General features: G+C 46.4%; 2 protein-coding genes across 4 annotated transcripts; one reads left to right on the top strand and one right to left on the bottom strand.

Moving 5' to 3' along the window:
• The first annotated feature begins 112 nt into the window (after positions 1–112).
• ZNF597 (zinc finger protein 597) lies at positions 113–3,167 on the top strand. Its single transcript, XM_055562725.1, is given in 4 exon segments — positions 113–214; positions 541–667; positions 2,219–2,706; positions 2,709–3,167. Coding segments are annotated over 4 exon segments (936 nt in total). The 3' UTR covers positions 2,928–3,167.
• A 9,625-nt stretch (positions 3,168–12,792) lies between these two features.
• On the bottom strand, positions 12,793–19,858 carry ZNF174 (zinc finger protein 174). 3 transcript variants are annotated; one of them, XM_055562234.1, is made up of 4 exons: positions 19,731–19,858; positions 18,581–19,254; positions 17,118–17,328; positions 12,793–13,807 (listed from the first exon to the last, which is right to left on the bottom strand). In XM_055562234.1, exons 2-4 carry the CDS (start codon positions 18,986–18,988, stop codon positions 13,206–13,208), a joined length of 1,221 nt encoding a protein of 406 aa, XP_055418209.1. In that variant the 5' UTR covers positions 18,989–19,254; positions 19,731–19,858; the 3' UTR covers positions 12,793–13,205. The 3 variants fall into 3 exon arrangements, with proteins under 3 accessions (XP_055418209.1, XP_055418208.1, XP_055418210.1); XM_055562235.1 differs by lacking the exons at positions 12,793–13,807; positions 19,731–19,858 and adding exons at positions 16,574–16,656; positions 16,790–16,801 and having other exon boundaries at positions 18,581–19,722; XM_055562233.1 differs by lacking the exon at positions 19,731–19,858 and having other exon boundaries at positions 18,581–19,722.
• Between the last annotated feature and the right edge of the window lie 2,307 nt (positions 19,859–22,165).

Below are 22,165 nucleotides of genomic sequence, written 5' to 3'. Positions count from 1 at the left end.
TCATGTCCGACTCTTTAGCGACCCCATGGACTGCAGCCCACCAGGCTCCTCCATCCATGGGATTTTCCAGGCAAGAGTACTGGAGTGGGGTGCCATCTTCTTTAAATGTAATATGCTTGAATTATCCCGAAATCCACCACCTCCCCATCTTCCCACCTCTGGCCGTGGAAAAGCTGTCTCCCACGTAACCAGTCCCTGGTGCCGAAAAGAATGGGTAGCGCTGTCTTAGAGCAACCCTACTTAACTCCCTTGTTGAGAGTTGTTCCCTCTATTCTCTTCTAACACACTCTTCCAGAACTTCTCAGGGTTTACCATTTTGGTCCTTATAGTACTGCCTCCAAAATTACATCTATTTTTACTCCCTGCTTCCTAAATCCTACCTTCAACACTCAGAACCCACTCATAACCCCACCCCAGTGCTCAGATACCTTTTCCAACAAGCTCTTGCCTCTGATATTTCTAGCTTTTCTCAGCATTCCCAGACTGAGTAAGGTAGTAGCTTTCTGGCTTGGCCTGAGATGGGCTGTCCTGTTGTTTCAGGGACCAGTGTTGTTTGAGGACCTGGCTGTCTATTTTTCTCAAGAGGAGTGTGTGAGTCTGCACCCTGCCCAGAGGTCCCTCAGCAGAGAAGCGACACAGGAGTGTTTCAAGGACAAGGCCTTGATTGGTAACACAATTGTTTTTCCTGTGTTTTGGAACTTTCTAGGATTAGGATTGCATAGCTCATCCACGTGTTGGTATGGGAAAGTGGGACCTATCCTTGAATGATTTATGTGGAAATGACAATAACTTGAATGAGAGTGTGATTTTCAAAGGGTGAGATGAGTCTTAGGCAAAAATCAGTAATTCCCTGGTGGTTCAGTGGTTAGGACTGCCCAAGTGGAGAACTAAAATCTGGCAAGCCAAAGGGTGTGGCCAAAAAAAGGGGAAAATCGTCTATTACAGTGACTATGGTTTTGCATAAGACATGGCAGTACCTGGTAATCATTCCAAATATTTGTTATGATCAATTCATAATTTTACTTGTGAAATTCCATTAGTATGGGTTACTATTATTTGGAAATTTTTAAAAAGTTGGAAACTGCTTCAATCTTAAGAGAATCGTGTGCCTTTCTCACTTAAAAGGAGCTATATGTAGAAATGTCCCCATGCCCAAGTAGATTTTATCCTTGACTAGGGTTGACTATTTGAACTTTCCCAATACTCACATTTTATATTTTCTACTTCTTTTTCATCATGTTGTTTTCCTCTAACTTCTTGAACATGTGAAGCACATTTATAATAGCCCTTTAAATGTTCTTTCTACTAGTTTTGTCATCTGTCATTTCTGGGTCTGATATTCTTGATTGATTTTGCTTCCAGTTATGGGTCATATTTTTCTGCTTCTTTCCATGCCCGGTAATTTTTGATTGAATGTTGGACATTGTGAGTTTTATGTTGTTGGATGCTGGTTTTTGTTGTTTTTTCAAAACAGTTTTCAGATTTTGGTGTGGGGTGCTAATTTAAGTTACTTGGAATCAATATGATCCTTTCAAGGCTTGCTTTTTGTTTTGTTAGGGTGTATTCAGAGCAATCTTTAATCTGGGGCTGATTTGGCCTCCTGCTAAGGCAGTGTCTAAGGATACTGCCTGATGCTTTGTGTGGCAGGGACTGTCTCCACTTTGGAACATGAACTACTGAAGTGTTTTGTGAACTCTGGAGATTGCTCTTTCTATTCCTTTTTAGTGGTTCTTTCCTGGGCCTGGGGTTGTTTCCTTACATGCATGTACAGATTAATATGCAGCCAGAGTCTTAAGGGGACCCCATCTAGATGCCCAGAGCTCAGTGCCTGGACATCTGCCCTCTTCTCTGGTTTTTGCCATCACATTAGCTGTGTTGACTTTCCTGAATTTGGTCTTTTTGAATCAGCAAAACCACTGAGGACTGGGTTTCCACACACTGCCCTTCAGCCCAGAAACCCTTTCTAGGCAGCAAACTGGGGCAATCATAGGGCTGTTGCTTTGGAAGGAAAAGAAAATCCCTTTTGGGTTGACATATTGGCTTTATAAATTATGAATATTTGGGAGAACACTAAAAAGGAATGATTTTTTTTTCTTTCTGGCAGGCCTGAGTTTTGTCAGCTATCCTACAACTTTCTGGTCCTCTGTGTAACTATCAATAGTTTGTTCTTACCCCAGTACTACTTGAGGGTGTTTATATTTTGTTTTGTTTTTATCAGCAGAAAATGATAAGATTGAGATTAATCAGCTGCTACATCTAGAATCTATGGGACTTGAAGAGCTTGCCCTAGAAAAATGTTCCCTTGCTGTGCCCCTCATCTATTACCGAGAAAAATGCTCTGAGCATGGAGCTGGAAACTTGGAAAGGAAAATATCAGGTGGAACTTCTGCTTGCAAGAAAAGGTTCAGAAGCCTTTTAGTTACCATTGAAAACCACACCCCAAAGATAGAACTAGCTCAAAGTTTAAGAACCAGAGCACTTCCCAAAATTCTTCCATTTCCCAAAGAAACCAAAAAGTCATACAAGTGTCCTGAATGTGACCAAAGCTTCAGTGATAGTTCATACCTCGTTTGGCATCAGAAAACACATGTAGGAAAGAAAAAGTGTGAATGTGATGACTGCGGGAAGATTTTCAATCACAGATCCAACCTGAGAGCTCACAGGAGAATCCACACTGGTGAGAAGCCATATAAGTGCTTCTCGCCAGTGTGGAGTGCGGCACAGTGTGGCAGCAGCCCTCGCACCTGTTTCAGCACAGGAAGACCCACCTGAAGGAGAAAATCCATAGGTGTGGCATATGTGGAAGGGGGTTCACGCAGCTCCGGGGACTGTCACAGCATCAGAAAACCCACACTGCCACAAAAGCCGGCGATAAATATGTTGGTCAGAAAACAAATCTGGCTTTGCCTGAGGAAAAGCACCGGTAAGCCTCCCAGCAGCTGTGCAGCCCCAGCAGGAAATGTTTTGGGCAGCCCTCGTATCCCTGCCCAGGAGAGGCCACAAGGCCAATCTGAACACTACAGCAACTGAGGGGAAATTTTGCTTTCATTCTCAAAATTCAAACCCTTAAAGTGTTCCACGTGTTCGAAGATCTTTCTTTCTGCCTCTGAGCTTATCTCTCATCAGAGCATTCACAGAAGGGAAAAGCCCCATAGACCCAAAACATGCACGGAAAGTTTTATTTTGGACTCAGAGCTTGCATGCCACCAGAAGAGTCACACGAGAGAGGAACCTCTTAAATGTACCAGGTGTGGGAGAAATTTCAGGTTGAAAACACATCTTACTCTCGATCAGCAAACCCATTCACAAAACACTGTGTAGATATAGCAAATTTTCATTAATGTTTGTGTTTCTCAGTATCTGTACTGAAAACTGGGGCACAATTACCCTTTATGTGCCAGGCACTGTACTAAGCATTGTACACAGATTCCATGTAATATACCATTTAATTTTCACCACAGCCTTGATTTAGACACCACGGTTTCTGTTTTATAACCAAGGAAGCCTAGTCAATTTCACAGCCACTGAAGGAAGGCAGAATTCTAACTCAATTACTATCCAGATTCCATTTGTATGAACCAAAGAATGATACACAATTTCTAACTCTTGTTTAGTCTGTACATTTGATACTTTATGTTTATCATTTACTCTTCAGAATAAATCTGACAGAAAAGGACTATCCTCACTTCATAAAAGGGAAGTAGAGGGTAAAAGCAGTACCTTACCTCACTTCATAAAAGGGAAGTAGAGGGTAAAAGCGGTACTTTGCCCATACACAAAAATAGCAACGTACTGAAGCTAGCATTTAACCTTGGGTCTCTCAGCCACATTGTGTTGCAAGTTGGCATTTGCACCACGTGTTAAAACTGCAGGCAGCTGGGGACTGAGACAGGTGGGTAAGGATGCTCATCATGACGGCTGCCCTGTGCACATGCTTCACTCCCTTAGCACTTCATCCCAAGCCTGACTTACATGTATGGTTACAAAGCAACAGAGAGACTCCCCAGGACTTCAGGTTCAAACCCCATCCCTATAATCAGAGATTGCAGACTCTACAGAGTACAGCCTTTAAGGTTTTAGTTGAGTTTTGGTTTTTTAAAAAAGGTTTTCTTCCTCATATCTAAAGGAAGATACATATAAAAAATTGTTTAATCAAAATACTTGAAAATATATAGGTCTCTAGATACTGTTGTTACCTATAAATACTGGAGCAAAATACTGTTATATGGAATGGTTGTTAAAGAACCAGAGGCTCTGAGCCCAAGGGGTTGAGGGAAGAGGTCAGTGTCCATCAGTGAGACCCATGCTGTTTTTATGATGATGGCTTTTTTACCCTTCTGTTTACAGCGTTTTAAACTGGTGGCTCAGAGGTTAAAGCATCCGCCTGCAAAGCGGGAGACCCAGGTTTTATCCCTGGGTTGGGAAGATCCCCTGGAGAAGGAAATGGCAACCCACTCCAGTATTCTTGCCTGGAGAATCCCATGGAGGGAGGAGCCTGGTAGGCTACATTCCACAGGATAGCAAAGAGTCAGACACGACTGAGCTACTTCACTTTCTTTACAGTGTTAACTGACAGAGTCCACAGATGGTCATTAACTCAGAGATATCATTAGCCTACCATGTTAGTTTTAATGAATATTTGGATGAAAGTTAAGAATGAAAAACTAAGTGCAGAAGTTTATTGCTAGGAACAATTGGTTCACAACATTTTGCAGCATGGATGTTGACACATGCAGAGTGAAAACTTTGTACTGAGGAAATCAACCATTGAACAAATGTCATGGGTTTTGTTATTGATGTAGTGATGAAAATGTGTGTCAAACAAGTCCTTAATGTGATTGCTAGAATATCAGGTCTGTAACAGCCATCACTGATGAAAACAGCATTATTCCAATAACATTCAGATGTCAACGTTTGACATTTTGTAATTTTAAAAACTGTGGAATTGTTATTCTTGAGCTAAAAATAATTTTGTTTACAGCTTTACTGCAGTAGGTAATAGTCTATTCACATCTCCCCATTTAACACAAAAAAATGATTAATGCAGTAATTCAGGGAGTTAAAACTAAAAACAAGTGACATTTCACCACAAATGACATTCTGAGTCTGACTCTTGCAGTTCTGTATAATTAAGTAGCATTGTTCTGATAACTACAACATGTTGTATAATGATACTGCAGATTTTGCTCAAAGTAATCTGCCAATTTACTGCATATGTGTGCTAAGCAGGTTACAGTTTATCTGAATAAAGAGTCTATTTGAAATTGTTCATTAAATTTGTTATGCCTATAGGATTTCAGTTGGAAAGGGTTTTTGCTTGGACCATCTGTTTAAAAAGTGAATAAATGATTTTCATTAGAAATGTGTATATCCATTGTTTAGTTTTGCAGGTTGAGAAAGCTGTTGATCTAATATCAAGATGACTTGATATTTGATATCCATCCTTTCAGGGCCCAATCTGACTGCAGGAGTTCTGTCTTATTTTTTGACATCTTTCCTTGTGTTAGTCTGAGGAGGGTGGGGAAATGACATATATTTATATAAACCTGAGAATATGCTGCAATCTCTAGTTCCTTTGGACCCCTTAGAAGTATGTTTGTTGGAGGCACTTGGGCTGTTTAATATTTTGACTTTTACAGTTTTTGGTGTATTCGCATCAGTGCAGGCTCTCACTGAGCAGTGACTGTCTTATCTGATGTGCCAATTTGACATCTAATAAATGGTTTTTTTTAATGAACGTTGGCAATGAGGTGAACTTTAATGAAAAATTTTTTCTTTACACTTCCGTAGTTTTAGATGGCAATGAGATTAATTTTGAAGGCTGGCAGGATTGTGGTTTACAGGGGGTTAACGAATGACTTCGGGCCATTTAATAATGGAGGTAAAACGGAAGTCAGAAGAAAATTCCAGAGCTACTCCAGGAAACTGCATTAGAAGTCAACTTCCTTTGCAGTCTCTGCTCCACGGCGGCGGCACCTCCGGCCCCGCAGGCCAGCGAAGACCCGCGTGGGCCTCCACCTGGAGCAAGGACTAGAGGCAAGACTCGCGAAGTGGGCTCGCACGTGGGTTTGCGCGGGCTCGGAACAATCTTGCGGCCTTTGACTGGAGCCGTGCAGGGCGGTGGAAATACCAACGAGGCGAGACGCGCTAGAGCGGCCCACAGGCTGGGAACCGGAAGTCGTGCGCTTACTTCCGGCGCCCTATTTGGGCGGTGCATTTTCGCGCTCCTAAAGCAGCCAAGAAGGCAATGGCCCGCCACTCCAGTACTTTTGTCTGGAAAGTTCCATGGATGGAGGAGCCTGGAAGGCTGCAGTCCATGGGGTCGCTGAGGGTCGGACACGACTGAGCGACTTCACTTTCACTTTTCACTTTGATGCATTGGAGAAGGAAATGGCAACCCACTCCAGTGTTCTTGCCTGGAGAATCCCAGGGACGGGGGAGCCTGGTGGGCTGCTGTCTATGGGGTCGCAGAGTCGGACACGACTGAAGCGACTTAGCAGTAGCAGAGCAGCCAAAGTGTGGGGAGCTGCAGGCTCAGCGGGCGCTTTGCCTGGCTCCCGGCCAACCCCTACTACCCAGGGAGAGGAGGCCTCTGTAGGAGCTGGGCGGCCGGGTGAGAGTGTTTGCCGAGGTTCATAGTGCCCAGGCCCCAGCGAGAGGGTTAGGCGGGTGTGACTGTCCGTCACCCCCGACCCCGGATCTCGCACGACTAGGCGCCGACTGCCCACGGGACGGGAGAAGGAGCCTGATGCCACCTCCCTGGCCCTAACACCGTTTTGGCAACACGAAGTTACGGGTTCGCCCTGCCTGAGTTGTCAAAAGGCATACTTTGACCTCACTTGCCCTGGGTATGGTATCTTCTGCCAGCTAAGGAGTGTTGCTGCCTGTCCAGTGCTACAAATCTTGAGTGTTTAGACAGGGTAGTCAATGACTTTGAACAAGCCCTGAAAGGAATTCAGGGTGGAGATCAGGAATTGGGCACTCTGCTATGGGGAAACTGGCAGAACAAACCTTCAGATAATTAAGATACTTTTAGGAGAAAATTCTATGAATCCAAATTCTTATATCTTACCGTACTTAGAAAAACACTAAAAACATTTAAGATATCTGTTCCTTTTGAATTAACAGTACCTTCTAAGAAGGGGTGTGCTGCATACCCCTGTGTTAAAGTCACATATATCGTGACCTTACCCCTAATTTCTCCAGAACAGTTTCTCAGCTGAGAGGCTGTTTCTCCAGCTTTAGTCCTCAGTAAGACACTGAATAAACTTGATTCACAACTTTTAAGTTGTGTGTTGTTTTAAAAGTTGACACTTCTTTCTAGAATTAATGCCAGGCTTGCATGACTTCTGTGTGCTCCCAGCCGACTTCTAACATGCTTCTGGTTTGAGTGTATCCTGGGATCACTTGCGTGCATGGTTCCCTGCTTCCATGACTACAATACCTCCCTTTATGTCTAGCCCCAATTTTTCCTTTGTCCTGCACCCTAAATCCCTGTATTCAACTGCCAATAAGAGATCTTCCTTTGGGGTCTCTGAGGCAGCAACATGGATCAACCTAGAGATTGGCATACTAAGTGAAGTAAGTCAGAGAAAGACAAATATCATATATTACTCATATGTGGAATCTAATTTTTTAAAAAAATGATACAAATGAACTTATTTAGAAAATAAATAAAAAGAAATTTTACATACTCACAAATGTAAAAAATAAACTTATGGTTACCAAAGTTTGTGGGGGGGGGGGTGGTAAAATCAGGAGCTTGGGATGAGCATACACACATTACTATATATAAAATAGGTAACCAACAAGGACCAACTGTATAGCACAGAGAACTCTACTCAATATTCTGTGAAAATCTATTTGAGAAGAGAATCTGAAAAAGAATGAATATATGCAGATGTATAACTGAATCACTTTGCTATACACTCGAAACTAACACATTGTTAATTAACTATACGCCAATAAAATTTAAAAAACAAAAAGCAAAAAAACCCCAGATATCCAAAACCAAACTCACGCTTTTAGTCTTTGATCTGTTTGCCTCCAGTACCTGGCGCCATGTGCATACAATTGCTCATGCTACCAACCAATACTCCTTCCTTTGTGCCTTAAACTTTCAATCATCAAGTCCTGTGAATTCTACCTCAACCCTATCTCTCTCAAATCTAACTTCTTCTGTATCCACCCTTATCCAACAGCACTGGCCTGGACTGACAGGAAGGCAAGGACAGGGTGTCAACGTTGTGGGGTTGACTGTAGTCAGATGCTGCAGATTAGCACAAGCCCGGAGATGACAGACACTCAGGAGATTACTGCAACAGAGTGAGTGAAAGATGAGGGTCTGAAGGGGGGTCATGGGAACAAGGAAGATGGCGTGGCTTCGAGACAGATTGAGGAGGAAAAAGTGATGATTTGGTGGCATGAGAGAGCAGGGAGTCAGAGATGACTCGGAAGTTTCTGGTTTAGGTGACTTGGTGGTTGGTGGCTTTGTAGAGAGAAAGCTTGCCTCTCATGAGTTTACAGTTTCTCTAAGCTTTCTAGGGAAATTGTTAATCAAAAATGAGGAGGACAGCATAGCTGTGTTCAGTGCGATAGAGAAGAGGTATGTTATGCTATGAGAGAGGTTGCACCTGTCCAGCAAGACAAGCTGACAGCTAAACACTGACTTGACTACATGATTGGAGGCTTCTGGGAAGGGCACAGGGTCCTAATGGAGAACTCAGCAAAGGTCTTAGCTAATGTGTCAGCTGACCCCATGTATAGTAAGCTTTTCCTGCTCACTTGTACTGTTTTTGGTGAAAAACAGCCAGAAATGGGAGAACCCAGATGCCAAAGCACACCTTACAGAGAGACCAGGTTCAGTCCCAATGGTATGAGGCTATCCCCTGAGCCATAAGATGGTTGCAAACTCTGATGCCCTGGAATTCCATTCCCCAGGACTGGAGAGCCTTCTGATAAAAGAAACCACCTGGGGGCAGGAATCCAACCTACAAGCCCATCATCCTGGTCCTGAAAGGCTCCTGTCAGTGCATTAGGCCCCTCTGCCAGGATAAGGCAACTGGGCCAGAGAGGCTCTTAGTCACCTCCAGAGACTGTTCCATCAGTGGCTAAGGCCAGAGATGCCCACGCAGGAGCAGATGCTGGAGCTCCTGGAGCTGGAGCACTCTGGCCATCCTAAGAGATCCACACGGGTTCAGTGTCACACCCAGAGGGTGACAAGAGGCAGCAACCTGGATGGAGGATTTGCAGTGACAGCCCAGGAACCAGGATGCTGGGTGAGAAGGGCCAGAGACCCAGAGAGTGAATACAAGGTGGGTGATAAACTCCTCTCCTTGGGATGTTACACCTCTGCTTTCTCTTCCCTGGGGATCCTGTGTCCAAAGCCTCCAACAAGAATCTACACCATTGAGCTGAGGGTCACCTTTATTTTGGTCCAAGAAAGAACCAAATTTTTGAGGTTTGATGGGCAGCTCAGAGTAGACCTGAAAAGAAAACTAGGGAGCATTCTGAGGGTGTACCTCATTTTACTGATAAGGCAACTGAGGTGCGAGCATCGCAGAGCTCAGTAAGTGGCTGCCTGCAGCACTGGAAATGGACCCGGGCTCTTCAGCCTCCCCCAGTGCTGATCTTATTGTCCCAGGCTGTCTCCTGGTCAAGTTCAACTGCAGCAACATGTGTGTGATTAGCTAACTCCCTGTGAAGAAGCAACTTTTGTGTCTCTCAAAGACATGGATCTGGTTGTACAACTTTGTGACTATAATTTTTTTAAAAACCCACTGAACTTTGTACTTAAAGGGATCAATTTGGGGCTTCCCTGTGGTCCAATGGTTATGACTCCATGCTCCCAAAGGAGGGGGTCCAGGTTCAAACCCTGGTCAGGGAACTAGATCCCATATGTTGCAACTAAGAGTTCGCATGCTGCAATGAAGATTCAAGATGCCGCATGCTACAACTAAGACCCAGCGATGCCAAATAAATAAATAAAATATTTTCAAAAAAGAATGAAGTTATGGTATATAAATTATATCTCAATTGAAAAAATTGTCTTTGAATTAAAAAAATTGAAATAAGTATTTTAAAGCTGCAGTAAAATATTTAAATGTAATATACAAAATAATGTATCAGAGACATATAAATAATTTATGCTATCAGCATGACATATTTTTGTATTTTTGTGCAGACCTGATAGTAAAGCTGCTTTTGCCTTTTCTGTGCAGAGTATCTTGTAAATGAGCTATTAGAACCATTAACATTTGCAACTACTGATCTATGTGCATTGCAATTTTCTCAATAGTATGCAACCAAACTAAAAATTAAATAAACCGGATGTTAATATAGAATGCAGTTCCCAAAAGGATTTTAAAAAATACTGAAAAGACATGTGTCCTGGTTTAGGCACTATTTCCTTGAGTAAAACCCACCTGTTGCAAGGGGAAAGTGTCTTATAGTTTCAAAGGACTGAGCATAGGAGTTTTCCCTGGGGTTTGGGGCAAGGCTCCAGACTGAGCAGGAAATCAAGATGAAAGAGGAGCAGGTGCATAAATAGGCTGTGGGGGAGCACTTCCCACTCAGCTCCTCAGCAGACTCAGGGTGAACAGTCCTTTGGGATCTAACTAGTTGCCCCCACCGACTCCGCCCACCCCTTACTCTTTATTCTTATTTTTTTTTAACGTTTATTTTTATTTATTTATTTTGGCTGTACCCGGTCTTAGTGGCATGCAGGATCCGGTTCCTTGACCAGGGATCCAACCCAGGCCCCCTGCATTGGGAGCGTGAAGTCTTAACCACTGGACCACCAGGGGAGCCCCCATGAGTCCTTAACACTTTAGAAGCAAACTTCCCCATCAGAATTTTCTCCTTAGCTCCAATTTCTCCCTCTGAGGGCATGTGTCTGACTTCTGGTGTGATCCTTGACCTCCAATTCTCACAATCCTGGATCAGAGAGGACTCTTGTCATCTCTTCCAGAAGACAGCCTGTTTTCCAGGAAATCGTCCTGCTCAGTGTGGTAAATGCCTCAGAAGTGGACACACAGAGGCATGTATTCTGGAGGTGTCTGGGTCACTGAGGTACCCTGAAGACACATTGCGCTGGTGGACTTCTTCCCTGCATTCAGGAGTTCAGATGGACCGATGTTTATGGAGCCTTCCTGTGGATCTGTAACATGAGCCCTCTCCTTCCTGGACCTCTGCGCCGGCCCATCCCCTCTCCAAGGTATTCACAGAAGCAACCAGGGCTCCAGGTGCACAAGCCTGAGTGGCTGGAAGTCCAGCTTCTTAGAATTTAAAGCAACTAGGATGGCCCTCCAAATAAAATGTTGCAATGAGTTCCCCTGTCCACGAAAATTTCTAACAAGAGCTCAGATGACAGCTCATCAGGGTGTGGAAGAAGAAACTATGCAACAGGCAGTTTGGAGAATCTTGGTTTTTCCTCCAGTAAGATGCTGTGATTTTTGAAAAGGTTTGTAAAGAGGAGTATGGGACAGTTGATCACCTCCCACTTTTTCTGTTGGTCAGTTCTACCAGGGGCACCCGTGCCCACTGGTCCACACTGCCATAGTGGCTGGAGCAGACCTCAGAGCCACCCTGAGGGGTCCGGGTCTCTTAATGGGTGAGGCATTTATGCCCCATGGAGACTTTTGCCTTCGAGTGTGGGGGTATCCACCATGATGGAGGCAAATACCTCGGATCCTTGCATTTAAAGTTGAAGAAACAGGTTTGAAAGGGGAACTAAAGCTGGGGTTGAGTCTAGGTCTGCCCAAAGCCAAATTTCATGCACACTAGGTGCTGTGATCTGAATGTCTGTGTTTCCCCTAATTCCTGTGCTGAAAACCTAACCCCCAACATGATGGTCTTAGGAGGCAGGTCATGAGGATGGAGCCCTCATGAATGGGATTAGTGCCCTCAAGAGATCCCACAGAACTCCCTCTGCCTTTCCACCACGAGGAGACACAGCAAGAGGACAGCCCACCTGCGAACCAAAAGGTAAAATAAACACCTGAAAACTCTTCTTCTGAACACTGTCTTTAGCCTGGACAGCCCCATTTCATATGAACTATGCAGCTCTCTGCAGCGTCACCTCCTGGGCTCTGCCATTTCCTGAGACTGTGCCTCTCGCAGGTTTTTGTGGCTCTGGCCTCCCTTCCACTGCTGAAAACACACTGCTCCTGTCCTCCCAACAAGGCTGATGTAATTGTTGGGAAGGGGACCTCAGACTAGTCTGAAGGGCCACCAAAAATGATGGGGCAGACCACTGGGCTCCCATTAATTATCTCTTAGCCCAACGGACAAAATGTTTTGTCCTCTTGCATTCAACATACTGCCACCTTTTGTCATTCTTGGAAACTTAACTGAGACATAACTTACATGGCGTAAAATTAATGAACGTGTCAGTGATTTTTAGTACATGTTCTGAAATAATTTGGTTTTAGAATATTTTCATCATTCCAATCATTTTGTTGTGCTTAAAGCTACTGGCCTGAGTGAGAAAAGACTCTAGGAAGGACTCCCTTTGTGTCTCCTTAGCAGTCTTACTTCTGGTAGCTTCTCTCGCTACGGGTGGGGGCTATGGCAGCCATGATTTTATTTCACCAAATCAAAAGTGCTTTGATATAAAAAGATCCCTCAGTGTGTGTATGTGTGTGTTTATTTTGTTAACACCACCAATACTTGAAGACCCCTCCTCACACAAGCAGATCCACACTTCCATTTCACGCGTCTTTGTTATGAACAGCCAGGAATGACAGGAAGAATATTAGGGAATTTACATTCCAATGAACTTCTGCTTTGAAATTCTTGTGGATCACTCATTTTTATTAAAAGAGTATGCGCATGATAAAGATTGTCAGGTATGGAAGCAAACGCATAACTATATGTAAGATTTATCCTTGAACATAGTTACAGGATAAATAAAGCAGCAGGTGGAGAGTTAACATCAAGGTGTGGGGCACACCTGCAGGATTGTCCTGATTCTCCCTCAGTGGGACTCCCCGCTCTCCACCAGACACCTCAGTGCTCTCTGACCCAAGGCCCAGACCTGCCACTTCTTCCCCATCACCAGACATATCAGGTCCCCTTCAGCCTCCTCCTGGACAGGCACCCCTTGCTTTCTTCCTCGTAAGTGTGATTTACACGCGAGCAAGGGGAAGGAGGAATGCAAGTACCTTCCTTGTAAACAGCGAGGACCCAGGCCTGCCTGCCTGCCCTCAGTCCCCATGGTGAAGCCTGTGATGCTGGTGAAGGTTGGAGCTCTGGCGAAAGCTTTTCCCACACTGACCACACTGGTATGGCTTCTCCCCCGTGTGGATCCGCTGGTGCAGCTTCAGGGTGGATTGCCGGCCAAAGCAGTTCCCACACTCTCCGCACGTGTAGGGCCTCTCCCCCGTGTGGACTCGCTGGTGCCTTTTCAGCTCTGAATTCCACGTGAAGCTTTTCCCACATTCATCACATTTGTAAGGTTTCTTTGCCGAGCGGGCCGGCTGGTGACTGAGACGCTGCAGGTGGTTGCTCAGGCTCCTTCTGCTCCCCTTGCTCTTCTTCAGCTCTCTCAGTGGGTGGCTTTTCAGAGGGGCACCGATGTACTCCAGTTCCCTGCAATGTCTCTGGTAGTGAGCAAAGGGCTTCTGGGCGCTGGGGTTGCTGAACTGCCTCTGGGATAGCCGGGGCTCACTCAGACTTGCCCCTCTGGGTTCGGGACTCTGCAGGCCACTCCCTTTCGGTCTGCCCACTGACAACACACATGGCTTTGCCCCTTTAGCCCCTTCCTGCTGTGGATTCTCCTTGTTGTCACTTTTCGTCCTGGGGGTCTCTACAATTAGAAAGAATATGCTTCATTTCTGGGCTTCGAAGAAAGAACCTCAGCAAAAGAGCTCTGAATACACACAAAGTTTCTCGAGGTGCGGTTCTCCACTGGGCTGCTCACATTAGATGCATCTGGGGCACCTGTCAACCAAACAGGCTGCCCCTGCTTCCCCACAGCTGCTGGGTCAGAAGCTCTGGAGGTAGGGCCTGGAAGTCTTCAGGTAACAGGGGGAGCCTGGGGGTATTCTGACTTATACTAAAGTTAGGGACCATGTTCTCCAACCCCTGCCTCCTTCCTACCTTTGGGAAAAGGTTTAGGAAAGGAGAAATAGGGGGAAGCAAGCCCATCAGAAACTTCAACACTACAAATACACCCTCACTTATATGGACACTGACCACCACTCTCTCTTCAAATAATGATAAATCTAGTGAGTGTGGTGTTTTTGCTCATTACAAGGTTGACAGATAGCATATGTCAACTGGGATATGGGCCAGTCATGTACCCTCATTACAGAAACTCTGTAACTTCTGACTACCAGGATTAAGAATCAGGAGAGAAATGAGTTTGAGTGGCCTGTGGGCAAGTTGGAGGATTCCTGCCATGTGGAAGACGTATTCAACATGGCAGCCACTAGCCACATGTGGCTACTGAGTACTTGGAATATGGCTTGTGTGACTGAGAAAATGAATTTTTATTTAACTTTAAATTAAGATTTAAAAAGCAGCCCACACAATTATGGTCAATTGCTTTTCAACAAGGTTGTCATGGTAATTCAATGGGGGTAAAGATGTCTTTTCAACAAGTGGTGCTGGAACAACTGGATTTCTATACATAAAAGAATGAAGTTGGACCCTGACTCACAACACAAAAATTAACTCAAAATGGATCAAAGACATAAATGTAACAGCTAAATCTCTCTCTTTGAATAGAACAAAGGTGTAAGTCTTTGTGACATTGGATTAGGCAACAGTATTTTAGATACGTCACCAAAAGTACAAGCAAACAAAAAGATAAACTGGATCTCCTCAACATTCAAAACATTTGTGCTTCAAAGGATACTATCAAGAAAGTAAAAAGATAATCCACAGAATGGGAGAAAACATTTGAAAATTATATATGAGAGTCTGGTGTCCAGATTATGTAAAGAACTCTTGTAACGACAATAAAAAGATCAACCTAGTTTAAAAATGAGCAAAGGATCTGAACTGATATTTCTCCAAAGAAGATATATTAGTACAATTGGCCAATAGGCACACAAAAAGATGCTCAACAGCAGTAGTCATGAGGGAAATAATTCAAAAGCTCCAAGAGACTCCATTTCACACCTAATAGAATGGATATAATCAAAAGCACCAGCAATAACAAGTGTCAACAAGGATGTAGAGAAACTGGAATGCTCACAGACTGCTGGAAATAAAATAGTGCAGCCACCTCGGAAAAGTCCAACATCGAAAAGTTAAACAGAGAGTTACCATAGGACCTGGGCTTCCCTTGAGGCTCAGCTGGTAAAGAATCTGCCTGCAATGTGGGAGACTTGGGTTCAATCCCTGGGTTGAGAAGATCCCCTGGAGAAGGGAAAGGCTACCCACTCCAGCATTCTGGCCTAGACAATTCCATGGACTGTATAGTCCATGGGGTCACAAAGAGTCGGACACAACTGAGCAACTTTCACTGTCACTTTCACCATGCTGCTGCTGCTGCTAAGTCGCTTCAGTCGTGTCCGACCCTGTGCGACCCCATAGACGGCAGCCCACCAGGCTCCCCCGTCCCTGGGATTCTCCAGGCAAGAACACTGGAGTGGGTTGCCATTTCCTTCTCCAATGCATGAAAGTGAAAGGTGAAAGTGAAGTCGCTCAGTCGTGTCCAACTCTTAGCGACCCCATGGACTGCAGCCCACCAGGCTTATCCGTCCATGGGATTCTCCAGGCAAGAGTACTGGAGTGGGGTGCCATTGCCTTCTCTGCACTTTCACCATAGGACCCAGCAATTCCACTCCTGGAATTGGTACTGGAATTTCTCTTGGTATAGACCCAAGAGAAATGAAAACAGACGCCCGCACGAAAACTTGTACACAGATGTTCACAGCAATATTATTCATAACAGCTAAAAAGTGGAAACAACACAAGCGTCTATCAACTGAAAACAAACAAAATGTCCACAGAGTGGAATATCATTCAGCCCTAAAAAGGAATGAAGTACTGACACATGCTGAATATGTTAATTGCTCAGTTGTGTCCAACTATTTACAACCCCAGGGACTGTAGCCCGCCAGGCACCTTTGTCCATGGGATTCCCGAGGTAAGAATACTGGAGTGGGTAGTTATCCCCTTCTCCAGGGGATCTTCCTGACCCAGGGATCGAACCCGGATCTCCTGCATTGCAGGCAGATTCTCTGCATTGCAGGCAGGTACCATTTGAACCACCAGGGAAGCACACTGCTATAACATGGGTGAACCTTGAGCATGAGACTTCATCCACTCTGGAATCAAATAAAAGGAGATATAGACAGCACGGAACCCAGCTGCCTCTGCTAAGGCAGAAGGGAGTACGTAGGGTCAACTTTCTTCAGGATCATGAAGGCCAGGTTATGGGGCAGAACCTCAGCCTGGACCACAGAGCCTTCTTGCTGGATGCCCTAGGTCTCCATTCCTGAGTTTTGACAATAATCAAATCAAAGTGTTTCATTAATGTCACAGGAGGAGGAAGGGGCAGAAAATAATACCAAGAGAGTCTTTTTGCTCTAATGAGCAGAACCCTGTTTAGGGCCTTTCTAAACACGGGACCGTTTTAAGTGATGAAACTCAGCCACAGCTTGAATGGAAGTTCATCAGTGGTCATATGTGAATTTGTCTTCACTATGGCATCATCAACTCAATAGACATGAGTTTGAGCAAGCTCTGAGAGTTGGAAGTTGGTGATGGACAAGGAAGCCTGGTGTCCTGCAGTCCATGGGGTCGCAAAGAGTAGGACATGACTGAGCAACTGAACTGATCAGCAGCTCTGAAAGGGACAGAAAAGCAGGCACTAAAACAATCCTCTGTGTACTGGATTGTCAAAGAGTCATGAGAAGAAAATGGTAATAGCACACTTACATATAGTATTACTACAATTCTAATTAATGACGTTTGTTAGGGAATCAAGATCTACTATTACATACCATGGAGCAAGTGTCTTTTCTCCAGATGCTTGCTCCATATTGCTCCATACAATATTGAAGAAAAGCTCAATAGCTAATCTGTGGCTTTTCAGAACCCTGAGATGCTTTGATAGAGATGAAGCGCTGTTGAGAGGGAGAGAAGACACACAGAGTGTTTACCTGTCTCAGCCAATCTGGAGGTTGGTTCCTGGAGGAGCAGGGATTTTTCCCAATGAGGGGGACTCCGCTGATCCTGAGATCCTGCCTGGGATGTCTCCTCCCTGGGATATCTCCTAGGAGTTTGTGGTTCAAAGTCTGGCAGTTCCTGTTCTCCCAGTTGGGATCCAGTTTTCTCCAAAAGCACCTTCTGGCCCTCCATACAAACAGCCACCTAGGAACAAGTCCCCCACGTTAGAGAACAACTGGAGGACTGACTGAGGGCAGCTTGACCTTTCACTGCTCTGTAATGACTGTTGTTCCCTGGAAATTTCTGATAATGTCCAGGGCGGGCAGGGTCTGGGGGGGGTGGGTGTCAATTTTGATAGAGACTGCTGAAACTCTCAAAGGAAGCAAAGGGAAGGATGTGTAGAATGACCAAAAGGAACCTGCTCCAAATCAGCTGATACTTCCTGAGTAAATGTCCCCACAGCTTGGCCCCTTCTCAAGGTCTGGGTCAAAATCATCAGAGAGCAGGCACAAATATCAGGGTCAACCATGACACCCATCCAGCAGGTTCCTACCCTATACTGCCCTGCTTCTGCTGGAAACAGGCTCTGTAGGATTAGGAAGCAGTATGGGAAGAGGCATTTAAAACCACCCTTGCTGCTACGTCGCTTCAGTCATGTCTGACTCTGTGCGACCCCAGAGACGGCAGCCCACCAGGCTCCCCCGTCCCTGGGATTCTCCAGGCAAAAACACTGGAGTGGGTTGCCATTTCCTTCTCCAATGCATGAAAGTGAAAAGTGAATGTGAAGTCGCTCAGTCGTGTCTGACTCTTAGCGACCCCATGGACTGCAGCCTCCCAGGCTCCTCCGTCCATGGGATTTTCCAGGCAAGAGTACTGGAGTGGGGTGCCATTGCCTTCTCCGAAAAACCACCCTTATCTATAAATTATTCTGCCCAAGACACTCTTGATTAACAAAATCTAAGTAGTGATAGGGCTCTAAGAGAACTGCCCTAACCCTGTTCCCTAACTGCTTCCTCCCTAGGCCCCTACTGGGGTATAATTTGGGGGTGGGGGTTGGAAGGAATACTGGCCAATTGAGCTGGAGTTCCCTGAGTCAAAGGCAATATGCTGGGACAAGAGCTAGTAAAATGCCCCCCAGATGAAATTCCTACCAACAGTATGACTCTTGTCTACTAAGAATCTTGATTGTAGGAAAGCTTCAAGAGGGATGGGTTGGGGGAGATCTGTCAGCAAAGATTCAAGAGCTCTACTTTCTCACTGGAGTGCCTGTGGCTGTGTTTTCTGAAAACTTGTAACACCTCCCATCCCAGCAAGGGTGAGGGGAGTAGGGTTCCAAACAGAGGCCAGAAGCAACATTTGAAATTCTGGACTCCTCTCTCTAGGGAAGGGTCCAGAGACCAAACACGAACCAGATGAAAAAGAAATCCTGGGGATGACAAGAAAGTATACTTCTTACCCACTGCTTTGGTCCCTTGGCTGCTCGATGAAAATCTTCCACAAGGGTCACGATCTCCTTGCTGCTCACTGGACATCGATGCCTGGCCCGAGCCTGGATCTCCGCGGGCAGGATGTTCAGGAACTGCTCCAGCACCAAGAGCTCCAAAATCTGCTCCTTGGTGTGCACCTCGGGCTGCAGCCACTGACGGCACAGCTGCCGGAGGTGGGAGAGTGCTTCCTGGGGTCCAGACGCCTCTTGGTAACAAAACCGTCTAAAACTCTGGCGGGAGAGCTCAGGATCGGGCCAGTCTTTTTGCAGAGTGGGTTCCCGTTTTTCTTCTAGCTTTGCTATTATATGTCTCTCCTGCTTGGAGGAAGCCTGAATATGGGACTGCGAGCTCAAAGTTATCTCCATTTTAGCCGCCATTTTTGGGCTCAGGAGCCAGCTTCTCTCTCCTTGTAAACAGGTCAAGCCTTCGGGACCATGGCCCTGAATACTAGAAAGATGCTAGAAACGAAGGTCCTCTGAGGATGTTGGAAAGGAAAGGATGCAGACAGAGGCTCCTCGTTCGCTGGCCTTGAGCCCAAACTTCTGACGACAACACAGTCCCTGGGAGTGGGAAGTTTTTGTTTTCCTGCCAGCGTCTTGAACTGTCTTGCAAAGGCGAAAAGTCATAATGTCCTAAAAGGAAACTGGGGGAAATATTGCTTTCATTTTAGCGACAAGCACAACAGGTCTCAGGGGGAAATGCGCAACGGAACCAAATGGGCTGGCAGGAATTCCTGGGAAAACTTTAGATTGTCATCCAGGTAGCCTACACCAGCTCTCTCGCATCCTCCTCAGGCCGACCTCCAGCATCTCGCCGGGCGCTACAGGGCGAGCCCAGGCAAGCCCCGGCGCACGCCGAGGGTTGGTAGTTAGCGGAAACCTCCTGCAGGCGAGCAAAGTTCACGGAGGCGCGCCGGCTGCTCGCCCCGGAAGCACCGAGGCCCAGCTGCTCCGGCCTCTGAGGACGCCGGGCTTCGCGCCCTAGCTGGCCCGAGCTCGGCCAAGCTGCAGCACTCTGGCGCGCGGCTCGATTACGTGGCCTGTACAAGCTGGGGGTGGCGCCTGCGACGGCAGCGCGATCGACAGCCCTGCAACCCGCGCCCACCTGCACTCGACTCACCTCTCTGGGGACCCGGGAACGACGGCTGGGGGCGGGGCAGAAGCCTCTTGTCGCGGACACTCCCACGAGCTGCTGTGGAATTCTGTCACGGGAGGGCCCGCCTCCTGCGCAGAGGGATTGGCTCCTCGGAAGCGTCCTAGCTCATCTATTGGCTTCTGAGTCTACCTATGCTGGCCGCTGTCGCAGTGCAAGTCGGGAGTTGCAGTCCGTTTCCATGACTCGCGAGCAAGCGCAGTGGACCTATCCGAGCCCGAGCTCTGGGCGCCGACTTCCGGCCCCGAGGCTGAGCGAGTCTGGGGAGCCGAGGGCGCATCTACCCGTGATCGCTCAGCTTCCTGGCGTCCCGGGGCTCTTCGCTGGCAGTCGTCGCAAAGGCGGTTGGGCCAGGACTGTCACAATCCCTGTGCTCGACCGCAGACTCCCTCCGGAGTCCCCCGGCTAGTGCAGTGGCAGTCTGCGGTCTTGTTTCCTAGTCTTTAGCCGCAGGTCCTAACCCAGCACCGAGTGCACCAGGAGTACTCAGGGGGGCATCCTGAATGACGAGTGAAAAGTTAATCGGCCCGACTCCACATCCTCATTGTACTTTCCGCTGAGCGTTTTGGGTGTCGCCAGAGAAACACACATTTTTGAGAGAGGAGTATTTTTAAATGAACTATGAATGGGATATTAGGAATCAGAGTGCAGGCTCCGCCTTCTGCATGGAACTAGAGTAGCATTCATTGAATTATTCTTCGTCGAGAGAAGGTGTGGGGTGTATGGAAAGGTGTAAGGCAAGGAGTGTAGTTTCTAGTCCTGGCCTTGCTGCTGAGGGACTATGCTCGGTGATGCTCCTTCGTTAAAAAGCACTGCTCACAGTACAGTGCTTTGGAAGAAAGGCAACCTGAATCCGTTTTTTACTAGTTGGTGATGGACAGGGAGGCCTGGCGTGCTGCGATTCATGGGGTCGCAAAGAGTCGGATACGACTGAGCGACTGAACTGAACTGAACTGAACTGAAACAGACTTGGGCCTTTGGAGGAGGAGTGGAATGGAAAGTGGCACATAATTGTAGACAGCTTCTATCTTACATCCTCCCAATTTAGCAATTTCCAGGAAATTTGGAATTTTTCTCACCCCAGCTGTACGTAAAATCCCAGAGAATTCTGACAGGCCCAGCCTATGTGAGTTGCCCACTCCTGGGGTTGGAGGAAGGGTACTGTAATGAATAGCCCCACCAGAGACAGTGGAATAGAGAGGGACTTTTTCACAAAGGGAGAAGATGCTTCAGAAGTGGGGAAGGAATGCTGGAAAATAAATGCATTTCTTATCCACACTGTGCGTGTAGTGGTGGTGGTGGGAGGAGGGTGTGATATTAATGAAGAGGTTAATACTTTTTCCTAAGAAAATGAGGAATTGGGAAGCTGGATCCAAGCTTCTGGGAGTAGGCAGGACAGGGACAAGCCATAGGCATGTGGGGAGCATGAGTAGGGACAGATGGATGACACTGTGAGGAACCATTTGGGGAATTCATCCACAGAAATCAGGCTAGCGAGAAAAGGATGCTTTCTGATATTTTTGGTGCTTTGGCTCCTTGGCTTGGATTGGAGAAGGAGTAAAGGAAAGGACAGAAATAAACAGTAAGAACTAGAGTAAAGGAATAGGGGGTGATTTTATGTTGTTTTTTCTTCTATTCTTCTCAGCCTCGCTTCAAAGTTGAGCCTTTTTCAACTACGAGTCTGGGTCTGCCCATCTATGACAGGCTCAGGTCTCTGATTCTAGAAAAACACATTTCACTGGTATCCAGGAGACCTGCTTCCCAGTGATAAGAGATGGAATCTGAACTGCAGGATGGCAGTGACAGCCAGTGAACCAAGCAGGTTGAAGCAAAGCATGACTGCAGTAAAGAGCCCCCAGGCACAACCATCCCCAAGCAAGGACTCCACACAGGACAGCAATCAGCCCCGCATGGCAAGCCAGAGCCCTGACTATGAAGCTTGCCATCAGCACTTTGGGCAGTGCTGCTTCCAGGAAGTGGAGGTGAGGAACACCTGGTCCCCATGAGAAGGTAGCTGGTCCCCATAAAGGTTTTAGCAAACTCTGAGAACTCTGCTGTCAGTGGCTGAGGCCTACTGCTACTGCTGCTGCTAAGTTGCTTCAGTCGTGTCCGACTCTGTGCGACCCTGTAGACGGCAGCCCACCAGGCTCCCCCGTCCCTGGGATTCTCCAGGCAAGAATACTGGAGTGGGTTGCTATTTCCTTCTCCAATGCATGAAAGTGAAAAGTGAAAGTGAAGTCGCTCAGTCGTGTCCGACTCCCAGAGACCCCATGGACTGCAGCTTACCAGGCTCCTCCATCCATGGGATTTTCCAGGCAAGAGTACTGGAGTGGGTTGCCATTGCCTTCTCCAGGCTGAGGCCTAAGACACACTCAAAAGAGCAAATCCTAGAGCTGCTGGTT

Source organism: Bubalus kerabau, chromosome 23 (assembly GCF_029407905.1).
Source record: "Bubalus kerabau isolate K-KA32 ecotype Philippines breed swamp buffalo chromosome 23, PCC_UOA_SB_1v2, whole genome shotgun sequence".
NCBI lineage: Eukaryota > Metazoa > Chordata > Mammalia > Artiodactyla > Bovidae > Bubalus > Bubalus kerabau.
Note: the sequence above shows the minus strand (reverse complement) of the source record. Positions and strands in the feature narration are given on the sequence as shown.